Raw genomic sequence first — 15,965 nt, 5'->3', positions numbered from 1 at the left:
CTTTGTGTCTTTAAGCTCAGCTCTCATTACTCTCCAGGGCCTGCCGCCGCCGCCCTCCTCCTCTTTCTACTTTAATGATTGGCTGAGATTCAGTGGGCCGAGCTTGCAACGGAAAAGGGCACTGGGATCAATTCCCACAAAATTCTACATATTCGCCAGGCCTGTCAGTCCTGGATAATTTGTCTGCAGGCTTGCCCTGCTGAATTCACTGATGCATTCTGCTTTGTAATTGGTGCCCATCAGTGTCAAGTGTCTCCGCTAGCTAAAAGATGTTCAAGGCCAACAAACCGTACCCTTACTCCGGATTCATTAATTTGCAAGAGCCCGCATATTTCACTGTGTGATGAACCTCCGTTATGCAAATATTTTGAGGACAGTTGCGGATAATTGGGGAAGCAAACAGCTCCAGTTGGCACGGGGTGTCAAAAGAATTAACAGCAGTGTTGCATGTCTGAAGTCATTGTTTTGTTCCCGCACCTCCTCCGAGCCGTACAGTGTCTAACTTTGCGGATACTGATATAATTCCCCTTTAATTTGACATAATGAAGCTTCTGCTAGCAAAGTGTCTTGTTCTTTTTGGAGTCATCAAGGCTTACAAAATTGCTTAAAGTAAGGGCAGGGCTTAACGTTCCCCATGGGGTAATTGTGATTTTACGTCCTGTTTCCATTACTTCCGCAGCTCACTTAGGCAACAAAATACAGTCATTATCCCTCAGTTACTTTTCAGCCTTGCTGGTTGCTTCATCTTCCATTGCTTCAGCCTGTACACAACAAATGGTACAACAAAAACATTTTGAAAAGGATGAAAATGTGGCAAAACCTATTAACGTCACATAGTGGTGCTGTTATTATATCACACATCGGACTGACTTGTGCTCTACAAAACACCCACTGTAAGTTTAGGGTGTTGAGCCGAGTCGCCACAAAATTTGGTACGCACCTTTAGGGGACTGATGAGCAAATATGTGCAAAATGTGCGCAACATTGGTTGAAAAACATGGTCACCCTCAACCAGAAGATATTTGGGACTTTGGGGCAACTAATTGTCCATTAGTCATTTATCATTTGTCTAATAATTATAAATCTTTGAGGACATCTGTATTACATGCATGCTAGCAAGTCTGTCTAAGCATTTTGAGAACAACCCATAGGAGGCGCCACAAATGCCATTTGACTGGAATTCTTGATGCAAAATTGCCTCCCGTTCAATTATGCAGCCTTGCCCACCTCAACAAACTACCCGAGTGTGTCCCAGGTGGGATGCAGGCAGGGAGGAGGGAAGGGAAGTGGGTGTTTGTTCCAGGACCTCAGAGGCATCCTGGCAAATCTGAGCCTGACCTCCTGGGACAGCCAGCAAGAGAGAAATGAGCGGCAAACTGGATTTCCCATCTTTGTTTTTAATCCCCCTTACACGCTCCGCCGGTTCAACAGTAGTACTTTATACCAGGCTCTATGTAAAAATAGGGAAAACATCTAAATGAAGGGGTTGTGTGTCAGGAAAAAAAACCCTCCTGTGGGTTTTTTTTTTTACATCACAGACACCTGGCGCCTGTGTCATCACTGTAGAAAGCTAACTTTTGACGGCTGCCTGTTCAGACTCAAATGTCTTTTCTTTTTTCAAATATCATTGGCTTATTGTTATTGCGCCCAATCCAATCAGCGCCAGTCAGCGCTTTGCCTGGTTGATGTCATTTTCAGGCGAGAACTGCAGGAAAGCCAAATGGCTTAGGAAGGCCAGCTTGACGTTTATGAAGCCGATCAAAGCCCTTGTGTGGGATTTTTTTTTTTACAGCACACTCACAGGTACATTGCAGCTGGACAAACTATTTTTATGCATCACAACTTCCAGATGTACCAGAGGAGAGCCGATAATTAGGTAAAAGAAATCTGTGTTGCACCAGCAGCGCCGACTGACTTTATAGCTGCTGCTGTTTTACCCTCCTGGGCTAAGATAACAGTTTGCACTTCTTTTCTGCTGCAGACAAAATTATAGAAGAAGGGGTACAAAATTAGTACTTTGAGGATACCAAGACACTGACAAGCCAACGTGCCCCTCAAGACTGTGACAATCACAAGGTAAGTATCCCCTTTAAACCTTTTTTTTTTACCAGTTTACACCATTCTTACCACCTTTTCATTAGCCCCTTTTACACAGACACACCGCATTACAACCGAAAGAGAACATCCAGCATTTACCGCCTTTGTTTTCTAAACAGAACCCATAAAAACTGGAATATTTCTCTGTGTGGAATCAATCCCAGAATCTGACATTTAAATGTGTCTACTGTTGGTGTCTGATGGACAGTGACGTCGTTTAACAGAACAGAGTCATTCCTGCTACTGTTAAGGCTCTGATACTAGCTCACAAAAGTGGAATATTGCCGTGTCAGTGCTGCAAAAAATCCGGAATCATTATAGCAGGATTGCAGCCTTGCACCAAGAATACACTGACACTAATTGATTTCCACAAAACATTGTGGAGAGGTAGCACACAAAAAACCCTTCAAGAATTGTGAGTATGATATTTATTTTGATATTTAAACCACAAAACTCAGGGGCAAAGTGACATGTGGGCCAAGGTATTAGTGATGGGAATTTTTGCTCTTTTGCTCAACACGGGACAAATTGGAGAAAAAAAAATAGAACAAAAAAAACAAAAGCCCATCTCAAATTAGACAGGTCCTGATGGTGTGTATTTATTTTCAACTATTTACAGTGAAACAACACAACATCAACAAAACATAACACAACCAAATGTAAACTGCAAACCAAATATAATATAAAATGTGCAAAAGTAAAAGAAAAAGCATTATCCAGGTAACAGTTTTTGCTAGTCTTTATGAAGTTTGTGTCTCAGCTTTTGTTTCCTGCTGCTCATTTTCCTAATCTTTCCAGCTTGCTGGTGTGTGTGTAAGCCTCCCTCCCACTTCTGCATATTGTCAACACATACGGCGCCACCATTTTGACCAATCACATTCAGCTTTAACAAAAAACAAAGACGGCTCGTTCAATTCAAAAAGCCGGCTCTAAGAGCTGTTTCGTTCGCCAACAACCCATCATTACAAGGTATGGTATGCTTTAGCATTCTGTACTCCAGCGCTCTTTGGAAAGACGACTTTAAGGAGGCAAACTGACTGATACTCCCACTTGAGGAAGCATCCATTGATTCCACTGAAGGCCAACTTTGACAAACACTGTGTGGCATCATAGTAAGCGATTAGAGTGCAATGGGCATCGGGCCAACATGGCACCCTGATGGTTTCCCCCCACCAACAAGCATTCATCCAGCAAAGCTTCAGGCGCTTCTGAGCCAATAAAGGCGTCAACAAGAGACTTGGAGTGTGTGTGAGTGTGTGTGTGGCGTGTAATAAGCTCAATAGCAGACAAAAACAGATGACGGCGTAATTGCACACACACTCAAACTCCCAATGCCTGTCTTAATGTTCACAAGCGTGCCAGTTTTCCCGTCTCTGCCCATATGCTCGTGACAGCGAGTATAAAAGGAAAGACGGAAGAGGACAATATCACAGAAAAATAAAAGCAAGCAGCGGAAGATGACATGACTGTAGCAAAGTGCTTTATTTAGACTTTAGTACTTAAAAATGGATACTAATCCCTCTTCTACATAAGTGCATTATCACAATGAACACAATATGGAGATCAATTTCTAGTGGGTGCAGACAAGAACACCTGAAGCTGCATGCTTGCTTTTTTCTTTCTTTTTTTTCTTTTTTTTTTTTTTACACAATATTTCATCATCAGCACTGGACCTTTACTTTTACTCTGCCCTGTTATTATATTTTAGCCACACCGTGTTACACATAACTACACAATCATTCAGAGAGGGCTAATACAGCCCGAACCTTAAAAGAAGTCTGATTTATAAAACACATTAGCAGCTTAGCTGAAGAAGATAGAAGATTTTCTCAAGAATAAAGAAGCAATGGAGAAGATACTTTACGTCTAAAGGTTATACAAAGGGTGGCTTAAGGTACAAACTAGTTACATTTAACACTAAAACCAGACCATTTAATGCGTATACTGTTATCATTTACAAGTTATTATTATAACAATTGACTAACTCCAAAATCACTCACACTATACACAATCAAAGGACATCAAAAGAGTTTTGTAATTTCCGTGTTTGTGGAAGGACTGATGTTGATGTTGCTTTGGCGTGGTTGCAGCTGATGTTTGTTTTTGCAATAAAGGGATTGTTGATCGACCACCTCCCTGTTTTCCTCGCAACGTCCGGGTAGACATTACAATACAATCTTTATCCTTAATGATGGCCGCAACCGTGTTGAGGGTAGTCTGGCTGTGCATGCGCCACACATAGTATATTGTTGCGCTGTAACTACTTCTCCACAAAGTGACCAAAATGAAGTTTTTAATACATTTCTGGGAGCGCATACATAACCATGGAACGCCGTAACCCCGTAAAACCACTTGTATAATATAATACACATTGGTATGTCACTGTAAGGTCAACTTCCTGGTCTATGGTTATCATCACATTTATGTGGTGGCATAACATTAATTGTCGACAATTACAGGTTGAATGTACTCAACAACATCTATGCCAAGCAGAAAGTGTTTGCAAACAAACTTATTAAAAACTCAATTTCTTCAACAGAGCTCTATTTGTTCATCCAACGATTAGCCCGCAGTCTGCAGCAAATCATTCAACACAAGCCATCCCCGGACCAGCACAAAATCGAAAGCATTAGGGAGCATTACCCCTCAGCGAAAGAGATTAACTCCATACACACCCACTTTATGGCACGTATTGAACCAATGTGGAAAATATCATTACAGCTAATGTATCATCCAACACTGGTCTGTCAACACGCCCTGCAAAACAAGCACCTTCAATAAGTTAAGTCATTTGTTCCACTTGTATTTGATGAAATGCTTTTTTACATTTTCTAATTTGTTTTTATACAGTTTTATTGTAATTGTATTGTAATAATTTATTGTAATGCACTGCAGTCAGAGGGAAATATCAATGCTCTATGTGTCTTGTACTGGCCCACTGTGACAACCCTTGTCTAAAGACTATGGGCCTCACTCACGAAACGTTCTTACGCACAAATGTGTTCTTAAAGCCTTCTTACGAAGATTTTTGGCATTCACGAAACGTGTTCTTAACTCACAGTTCTTAGATCTAAGAACAAATTCTATGAACGCTCCGGAGGACTCTTACGCACAAACAAAGCTTGCACTTTCAATGCGCAATCGCCCTCATGATGAATTTTGCAACCTGATCCCAAAAAATGTAGTGCAAATAAAATATCCCAACAATTATTTATCATCAAAACAACTCAAATATACTCCATGGATCTGTTCTTGCAGGTGTGCAGGATCATCAGAATAACATCGCAATGAAACGTGGTGTGCCTATTGCGCACGTAGCACCCCCAGATAACGACATGCGCCCCCAGCCACGTCTTGAGCCAGAGCACGGGGCTGCTGTATTAAGTAGGCAGCGTCTAATCAAATGTAACCACAGAAAAAATAAATTGTCACACACAAACTATGTATTTTGACTTTATTTTTCCATCATGATTGTGTAAATATTTTCTAGAGTTTCCGAAATGGTTTGGTTTCTGATTGATGGCCCACCTCCCGTTTCCTCTAGATTCCGCGGTGCAGTCCAATCTTTTTTTTGAGTCTATTTTAAGTCAAAACACTTCTTTTTAACCTCTGCGGTGGTGCGTTTTTCCGTGGAAACGGCATTTATGTTTCCTGCAATGGTGCTCCATGCCGACTCTTTTTGGATGGCCTGATGACCGGTGGATACACGTGAAAATAAGGTGGTCTTGTGTTTGCTCACTCCTTGTAAAAGCACCTCTATTTCAGTAGAATTGAAGTTTTTCTTTCATTTGTTGTCCAGCTGCTCCTCAGTCTTGCCCTTGCGCATTGCCATCTCCGCCTCCAGCTGCCTGTTGCGCACGGCACATTTTTTACCTTGTATGGGAAATAATAGGCGGTGACCTATGCAAATTAGGGCTCACATGCACGGGCATCGCAGTTGGCATTCATCATCCTAAGAACACCGGTGCAAACGATTATCCCTACTTAAGAACGTGTCGTGAATGTGGCACAGTTTCCAACCCGCGCCTTCTCAAGTACAGTTCTTAAGAAGACTTTTAAGAAGATGTTCGTGAATGAGGCCCTATGACGTTACTTTTCCCACATGGACTACAATGCCAGCAGACTGGTGTCAAAATATACTGTAAGTGAAAGGCCTTTATGCATTTTCACTCAAGGCCGAAAATGCTCACAGGCAGCTTGACGGTGTTTGTTTAAGCATCCAATGGCAATTGTACAACATACGGCGTGCAACTCATGCTCTCACAAGGGCCCTTGTGAGACTACACAAGTGATCAATTGGGAATTGAATGTGAATTAGAGAGAGTAACAATACTACTACTGTCAAACAAACCATGTGGACTAATTTATGGCCCCATTTGTCCAAAGATTTGTCCACTCGCTGGCCTTTAATTGTAACAATGTTTACAGCAATTGATTCAAGATCCAATAATCGGATATCGGGGCGATATCAGCAACCCCCCTCCCCAAAAAAGGATTATATTGGCCTGCATCTAAAATCTCAGATACAGGCAGTCGATTGCAGACTCTGCCCAGCATGTCTATGAATCACAACAACAGCAGCTAAGTGCAAAACTTATCATGCACAAGTTTCCCGTGGTGTCACAGAACATTTGAAGCAGCATCACATGGGAAACACCCACAGGACTGCAAAAAGTCATCAGCTATAACATAAAAGAGCGAGCCCATGTCGGTGGTAAATAATGTCTAGTTTAAATGTTTAATTGAGCACCTCGAACCTCACTATATTATGCTTGGCTGCCACTACATTGTCGATAAAACCGAGGCGCCACCAGGAGTTCTGGGCCCCATGAAAAAAAAATCACCTTGGGCCCGTCAGCTGTTGTCACTACATCTCTACAACCTTAACTGACCCAGCAAGAGCTTTATATAACGGCAACTGTAAAGGTCTTGCTTCTTATATGTACTATAGTACCAGTGTAATGTTTACTGCTCGTAAATTGCAACAGTCTGCATATACTGTAGTATGCAATTCACTGTTTCATCTTTTACAGTCTCACTGTAATTTTAATTGTACAATTCCAAAATGTTTTAAACATTTATGAATGACTTTAAAAAATACTTACTTATACAGTACATTAACTTTTAAATCTGCCAACAAGAAAATTAAGTTGAAATGAAATGATTATGCGGAAAAATATCATCACAAAAATATAGACTCCCTGCAATGATACTAAGTGGCATGTCATTGAACACATTGTTGCTCACCTTCTTCACTGGGACAGGGAGGGGCACATTTATGGGGAGACAGGGTTGCTGCTGACTCATTTGGTGTCAAATTTGGTCAATGGGGGCAGGACAACTGATATTAATACATGCTAAACATTTACCTGTAATGATTAAATGTTGGTTAAAAAGGAGTGAGATGTAGGTTTACATAATATGCTAACACTCTGCTAGCTTATTTCATTGTGGACATTAAGGTAACAGGTTCATTTCCGTGACACACAGCCTGGCCAGGCTACAAAAAAACACAATATTGTCACATATTGACACCCTTTTCGTTTGCCTTTCTTCTCTCACCTTTGTCTCTTTCCTCTTTTCACTCACAGACATTATTTACCCTTTTAATTGGCCTAACTTTTCCCCCTTTTACGGCCCCCCTGGATAAAAGTATACCTCACATGCATAAATAAGTAAATGTGTCAGTTTTTGTCATTCCTACTGTTGCTGATTATTGTTCTCTGTTTGAGTAACATCACATGAGCAACCTTTTTCTAACATTCCACGCTACATAATAACTAATAAAAGTACCGTACTTTACGGTGTATAAGCCGGTGTATAAGCCTTACTTTTTTCATAAACTTTGAACCCTCGGCTTAAACAGCAGTGTGGCTAATTTATGGTTAAATTCTAATCTCGTGACATCTCCTTTACTTCAGAACTACTACTAATTGTTTAAAAACTATTTTTAAAAACTAACAGTAAGGAAACGGCAGTTCTTTCATTGACATTAGCCAATCACGAGCTATCAATGCACTCACGACAAGCTTGTCAACCCACTGGAAATGGGATTCATTGACGTCAGCCTCCCGCTGGGCTCCTCTGGCTCCCTCTGGTGAAAAGAGGCAACATTACAGCACCATCCATCTAAGCATCCATTTTCTATGCTGCTTGTCCACCAATTAAATGCTTTGCTCAGACGTAATTCATTATGGGAAAACTTTAAACTAGTTAATATTTTATAGCTGCCTGGTCCTCACGGACTTGTGTGTGCCACAATATGCCATTTTATGACGTAGACATGTGGGGCTTATCTTTTTTTTCCCTCTAAATTTAGTGGGTGCAGCTTATACACCGGTGCGGCTTATACATCGGAATTTATGATATGTATGATTTGTGCTGATATTGAATTGAAATCAGTATCGACCTCGTTGTGAAAATGTATCGGGACACCCCTATTTTTTGGTTCTGGTTACAAATGATGGCCATAAATAAACTCATAATACTTGGAAGTAGGGATGCTCCTATCAGGGTTTTATGCTGCCGATTCCGATACCAATCATCCCGGACTGAAATTGGCCGATACTGATCACATGCAATAATTATGCATTTTTCAATTCATTTATAATGAGCGCTATTGGCCATGGGTGCCTTATAAAGGGGCAAAGTCAGGACAATTCCAAGGTCCCTTGACTGCCAGGGGACCAAAAAAAATAGGTAATTATTAATAAAATTAGTAATTAATTAATAAAGTTCCTGGCTGCACCCCTGCTACGTACTATGTGTTGCCAAAAAAGGAACCATAAAATCACCTTAATTTAGACAGAAACATATTCGACTTATTTTTTTAAGAGAAGTTATATTACTGCATGGTGAAACTTCCAGAGGATGACACACTTTCTTTATGGAGACTTTGGATGGGAGAGTACATTGGTGGAACTTCCAGGTACATGAGAAAGCACTCTGTGAACTCTGTGTCTTCCCCTGCTGAGAAAGGCTGGTCATCCCATCCGATGAATTCAATTATTTTGCGGGTTATTAGCTTAGCCATCTGACTGTCACACACAGTGTTAGCCACATGGTTTGGTTAAATGGTGTCTGAATGATGATCACACCGTGAGCCTCCAAAACTCACCATCCTCCACCAATTGTTTGTTCTTCAAATGCTGTGTTAAACCTTTTTAGCTTGCTACCCACCAGTAGTTTCCGTGGCATGTGTTGATAGTTAAGTTCCTCAGACATGAATGTCACTGGAAAGAGAGAGGACGACGCTGCCAAAGACGTTAGGTAGGCTAAGACACTACAGTACACACTGCTAGAGGATCGCTGTGTGCTGCAATAGTGCTAGCCACAGGGATCGGCTTTGTGATCGGCTTTGAAAGGCATTTCTCGGCATTTGCCAATCTCGTGGATTTTTCACAGAAATTGGCTGATACTGATCGGTGGACGATTGATGGGAGCACCCCTCCTTGTAAGTGTAGGTTTTAAGTTTTCATTAATATGCTGTCTTCCATCCTCTTCAGGCACTGTGATTGAACCATATGAAATCTGCCTAGCAACAAGTGACCAGGAAATGTGTAGGAAAATACTCTCATGTAAAACACATGCGTCACGATACAACGTCCGGCCCACTATGCAGGACACTGTGAAGGACACTATCTGTTCACTATGCAGCTTCACTACACAGGACACCATGCAGCTTGAGGGCAACTCTTATTACACTATCCATCCCGCAATGTATGACACTACTCCCTGTTGTGGACTCTATTGGGTTCCAATGCAGCCCCTATATAGAAAACTATGCAGTTGAAGGAAACTGTGTCATTTGATCGCCTATGCAATTGATGCCACTACTGTAGCTTATATGTAGGCAAACAAAACCAAACCGGAAATACATAGGTTCCATGTTGATATTTTTGGGACTAAAAAGCAGAAAACCTTGCAATTTATGAATTATCAGGAGGTCTCAGGTCTTTGCATAATGCTAAGCATGCACAACTTGCATTATATATCACTTTAAAAAAGAACCTCAAGTCTTTTGCTCACTTGGCTGAACCCAAATGCCATTCCTTACTGTAGCTCCTAAACTCTCTTCCAGTCTTTGTTCCTTCTTTTCCACATTTCCTACCCACTGGTACTTTGCAACCTTAATCTCATCCATGCACCCCCCCCAAGCTCCCCACCCGATCCTTTTTTTTCCCTCCTTCTCAGTAGCTAAAGCCGCAACATTCGGCCCACTCATCCTGTCATCTAAACGGGCTGTGCGGCCTTGCATCTGATCATCTGATTCCTCCAGACAGGAGGTGAGAGCTCACCTTTCCCCCGCTGGTTCCGACCCTCGTCAGCATTGTTTTCCCAACACACACAGGCCAGCAGCAGCACACATCACAAAGCTTTGGACAAAACAGGTTCTATTGATAGCAAGGAAGGAGAGAAAATCCTCCGGAGGTAAGATCTGTATCGGATTAATGCATAAGTGAAAGATAAAGACGAGAAGGGGTGAAAACATGGAGGATATCCCCTGATATCAGTTTGGGGTAATGAATACAATTAATGTTAATCTGTTGAGTATCCACTTCCCAGGAGGTTAATAAAGGCAGTGATTTACATCCTCAGACCGTGACTCATATTTAATCCAGGAGTACTCATATGATTATTAGTCGCCATAGTGACGTCTTTCATTACTAGCCCCCTTGTCACTAAGGCCCAAAACTCTGTGGGGTTGGAGATAACAATTAAACGTAACTTACGAGTTCGGAAGCGGTGGTGTGGCTTTGTCGCAGGGACCTTTCCTTGACGTCCATGAGTCCAGCGAGATGTGGGCTTTACAGGGTGGGCGGTCGGCTGAGAAGTGGTCGGCTGCACCTTAGTGGTGATCCTCACAGTGGTGGTGGTGGTGGTAGTGCTGGAGGTTGTGGGGGCCCCAGTGGTGGTCTGCCCTGGCTTTGAGTGGCCATTGCGGCCACTCCCTTTCCTAACTGTGCTGCGAGGGGTCACTTCCTTACCGCTGGGTGGTGGTGTGAGTCGGGGGGAGCGGGTGGTGGATGTGATCACCGCAGTCCCACCGACGCGGGTGCCCACGCGGTTATGAAGGTGCGGGGCTCGGTTGCCATCGCCGGTGCCAGCAGCACTGCCATTGGCCGAGTGGTTCGCCGGCGGCCCAGATCGAGTTCTTGGTGCCGGGGCAGTCCCATCGGCAGCTAGCGGCGTTGTTGTAGACACCATTGCTGTGGTGGTGGCGGCAGACGTGGTGGCAGTTGAGATGTCCGGCCCCTTGGGCATGGAACTGGGTTTGGAGAGGAATATAGGGTCCTGCCCCATGCTACCTTTGGGGTCCACCAGGTCTGTCGGGACATAGTCTTGGACAGATCCCACCACAATCCATTTAAGCAGCATGAGACTAAGTCCCAGGCCCACAAAGCCCATTACTAAGGGCACGGCACACAGCCAGGTTTGCTGGCGAGGCCACACAGCGCAGGGGCCACAGCGCAGGGGGCCCGGGGCTCTGGGAGACGCCTGCTCGGCCCCGGGCTCCTCCAGCGTCATGGCCGCTAGAGTGCTTGCACCCGAGTGCTCACTCATCCTGCTTTTTGGTCTCTCAGGGAGCTTTGGAGGTCAAACAGGTTGCCCAAAGACTGGAGGAAGGGATGGCAGAGAAGCAAGGAGGCTGTGACACATCTTACATACACAGCAAGCCTACTTATATATATCTATGTATCTCTCTCTCTCTCTCTCTCTCTCTCTATATATATATATATATATATATATATATATATATATATGTATATGTATATATACATATATATATATGTATATGTGTATATAAAGACACCCACCTGCACGCAGTCACCGCTACTCTAGCACATCACTCATGTAACAACTAATTAAACGCTGGAACATGCAGGCACAAGCAACACAAACTCCCTCTGGCGGACAAGAACGCAAGCACACATGCACAAAAACACACACGCTCACAGGTTATGCACAGGTGAGGGTGGAGGGGAGGCTGTCTCAAAGATGATAAATCCAAAGATGCTTCACTCCCTTGTTTAAAAAAAAGGTGGGTATCGATCCGTTGCAAGGTGATGGAGATCGGCGCTGTAAATCCATCGGGTGAGAAGAAGTCTTCCCTTCTAGTTCAAGTTCCCTCACTTATCCACGTCCGCCACCTCTGCTGGTTTTTAAGTAATCCAGTATCTGCTGAAGTTTATACCATCCAAGCCCTGTCTGAACCCCACTTTCCTCCGAGAGACACCCTCGTCCCCGGGGGGGGGTGGTTGCAGGAAAGATTGGTTTCCGCCTGCAAATAGATCCACTCCTGTGTGGCGCGAGAAGACTGGTGGACACCTTTAGGACTGGTTCACCTCAGCTGCATTCCCACAGTGGCGCAAGCAGCAGAATGGGAGATGAAGAGAGGGAGGAAGAAGAGAAGAGAGAGAGAGAGAGATGGAGGGAAAAAATGATGCGGCTGTTCCTGGAGACGGCTGGCTCAGTCCAGGGATGTGTCTCCGTGCAGCCCATCCTCCGTCCTCAACACCCCAAAAGTGACGTCCGCTGATTGTCCTGTCTCCATGGCGGCATGCACGGACAAACAAGCGAGAAGACTAGTGCGTAGAGATGCTTGTTGGCTAAGCTCTGCAGCAGATGCAGATGGGAGGCAGAGGGAGGGAGGCGGCGGCGGCAACAGCAGCACACACACACTCATGCACGCACACTGCATGGAGAGGAGAGGCACAGACACACCCCAGGGAGGGTGGGATGAAGGGAGGGAGGGTGAGATGAGAGGAAAGCAAAAGGAGGATGGGGAGGGAGGCGCCAGGCTTCCACCCAGCAAACAAACCACAAAGCAGCATGATCATTTATGAGGCACTATACTTCAAGTTGAGACTTCAGCGGTCATATTTGACAGTCCAGAAGGCAGCCAAGGTGCTTGGGTTCACACACGTCGTAATGAGTAGAAAACACCCTGCAGGTGGAGAACAATTCAAGCTACATGTGCAGGATATGAAACCCTGACAACGCTGCAACACTACCACGCAAATGCCCAAGAAATAAATAGATGGAGCACTATGTTACTGTTTGATGCATGGCAGCACATCATAGCAATCCCAAGATGCAATGCCAGTATGCCCCCTAGTGGCTGTGTGATAAGTCTGTGAGTGTGTGAGTCATAAAATGAAAGGATGATTTTAGACAATACAGTTGTCCCTCATTTATCACAATATGTGGATTTCCGTGAAGTAGGATTCCTTATTTATAAATCAAACATTTTCATAGTTAGAGCATAGAAAACCTGTTTACGACCTTAAAAAAACGCTTTTTAACATTATTAAAGAACCTCGAGAAATGAAATAACACCCGATAGTCACCGTTAAACTTGTATTACCCAATATAATCAACATAATAAGAGAAAATAATAAGAAAACACACACACATACCCCTTGGTACACTTGATACACGCTTACAGTATATAGTAATAATACCTACTTTTACATTATAATCACACACACACACAACCACTAACCTGCGAAAATACTGCAACGATGAGTACAGTATGTCTTCTGAATACTTTAAATTTGTATTTTAGTTCATTTAGCCATTTTTATGCTTGAAAAGCTTAATTTAGGCCAAAAACAAAATTAGATTAAACATGCATACTTCTGACTAATAATACGCCGTAGACAACCGCGAAACAGAGAGGAACCGCAATACGATTTTTTAATGAAGATTTTTGGAAAAACTGCGATACTGTGAAGGAACAGAAATCAAAGCGCAAAGTGGCAAGAGACGATTGGGAATGCTGGATTCTCAGCGCTCACACATTAAACATGCACAAAACTAGCATTCACGCAATACAAAGAAGACAAATACTTTTAGATTAATGATTCTGGATTCTCAGCATTCACACATTTGGGGAGAATAGTATATTATAGTTTTGTAATCCACAGCAGTAGTGTGAATGCTTGATTGTCATCACATTAAAAAGAGCCCTTATATAAAAATGCTAATGCGTTTTATTCAGATGCCTCATCATGAGGAGTTTGCTTAAAAAAGAAAAGGCAGCTAATCTCATGTGCATCAATCCATGCAAACACATTGCCATGCCGTTACAGCTTTCTGCCAGCCTTTGTTGTGTGGTTTATTTGTGTTGTGCTGTCACCCCACAAACACTAACCCCCCCCAAAAAAATTGTGTTTTTGAGACGGGAAGTTAGATCTCAGAGGATAAACCTGACTGCTTTTGACAACAGGCTGCAATTCTCACCAATTGGAAATGAATCAGAGTTGTTGGCAGATGTATTCGAAAGACTGCTTGTGGCTGTATGTTTCTTTGTCACGTTGATTTGCTCTTTAAATATGTGAACGTGAACAAGGAAATCTTTGCGCTATGGGAAATAGGAAAACTGCAATAATTAGCCTCTGTGAGTGTATAATGTGAGAGCTGAGGCCAGCTCGTTTGGGGAGATAAGAGAAGGAGAAGGGAGGAAAAAAGTTAGGTCAGAGTGGGAGGAGGAAGATGCTCAGACATCTAAGTTTCATAAGCAAGCATTCTCTGCTATCACACATCACATCTTTTCAAAAACATCTCAACTGCTCGTGGCAACACAACAATCTAGTTCAAACCCATCATTTTTCCCCTCAAATGACCTCAAAATGATGCAATGTGGGAAGTAAATCGAAAACAACACAATGAGAAACTGAACGCGTGAGTTTTAGTGGGATGTCATCCAAAAAACATCGCTGAAAAAAAAAAGAGTACTGGTTTTGGCGAAGAACCACATACAGTGGAACCTCAGTTAGAGTACACCCGGTTAGCATGTTTTTCGGTTAACGTCAACAATTTACGCCAAAATTTTTTAGCTGCTTTTATATCCTTAGAACACACAGAAAAGAGAAAGATGAGTGTGTTCATGTCTCACATAAGGATTGTTGATGATGGGCAAAATTCCAAAAAATTCCTTTACGTGGCATCAAAGTATGCTGGGAAACATGTAATCCTCCCATTCTGCAGCTGCAAACTCTTCCAGGTTACATATCTCGCGGATTGTGATGTCATAGTGTTGATATAAAATACTGTAGCTTTTGCCCAGACGTTGAAAGAATGATGAAGACCTGCTCGATTAACAATCACTTCATTGAAATGAACAACCACGCCAAAATAACCATAGTCAAATATCCGCAGCTGTTTCTTGTTGCCTAAAGTAAAACTAAAATAATGCTATTAGGCAATAGCAGAAAGGACACGTACGACCAAATACAAATAGGATGCAAAATGATGGCAAAATATTGCAATTGTCATGTTTATACTGCAGTTGAATTTACTGTGTTTGTCATTTCTAGATGAACATCTTAATTTTGCTGAAAAATAATCCAATTTGCACTAGTTTTTATTGAAATTATAACACATTTAATTGCACTTGCCTTTCTTGGGGATCTTTATTAAGCTAGATGTAGGTTGAATTCAAATGTTATTTTGGTTTTTTATTGTACTTATTTAGTTGACTTTTATTGTCGTATATTTCGATATATTTTATGTGTGCGCATGTAGAAATATTTTTTGAAGAATTTACTACTAAATTCCATGACAATACCACGCTTTTTAGATCTTTCTGCATCTAGTAACAGTATGCAGCATAACAGGCTGTCAAAGTGCCGCTCCCCTTCTTGTTCTGATGTTTCATGTTAGGATAGATAACATTTATTCAAGAAGCACTTACAATTAAGTTGCATTTCTGCAGGAATGAAGGTCACAGAATTGAAGGTTTCTGTGAGCAGAAAAAAATGTGTTCCAAGGTAATGCAGATTTCAATTCTTATACTCACGTGTTTAAAATATGCGACCAATGTTCATCAAATGAGTCAGCAGCAGCAGAACAGATGCATACTT

At 42.5% G+C, this 15,965-nt stretch overlaps 1 protein-coding gene across 1 annotated transcript in view; it reads right to left on the bottom strand.

The window, feature by feature from the left end:
* Positions 1 to 12,777, bottom strand: part of nrg3b (neuregulin 3b) — a 265,324-nt gene extending 252,547 nt beyond the window's left edge. Inside the window, exon 1 of the mRNA XM_054764070.1 lies at positions 10,830 to 12,777. Within this exon, the coding sequence (XP_054620045.1) occupies positions 10,830 to 11,661 (832 nt within the window). The 5' untranslated portion in view covers positions 11,662 to 12,777. The remainder of the gene's footprint in view (positions 1 to 10,829) is intronic.
* Between the last annotated feature and the right edge of the window lie 3,188 nt (positions 12,778 to 15,965).

Source organism: Dunckerocampus dactyliophorus, chromosome 2 (assembly GCF_027744805.1).
Source record: "Dunckerocampus dactyliophorus isolate RoL2022-P2 chromosome 2, RoL_Ddac_1.1, whole genome shotgun sequence".
NCBI classification, from domain to species: Eukaryota; Metazoa; Chordata; class Actinopteri; order Syngnathiformes; family Syngnathidae; genus Dunckerocampus; species Dunckerocampus dactyliophorus.
Note: the sequence above shows the minus strand (reverse complement) of the source record. Positions and strands in the feature narration are given on the sequence as shown.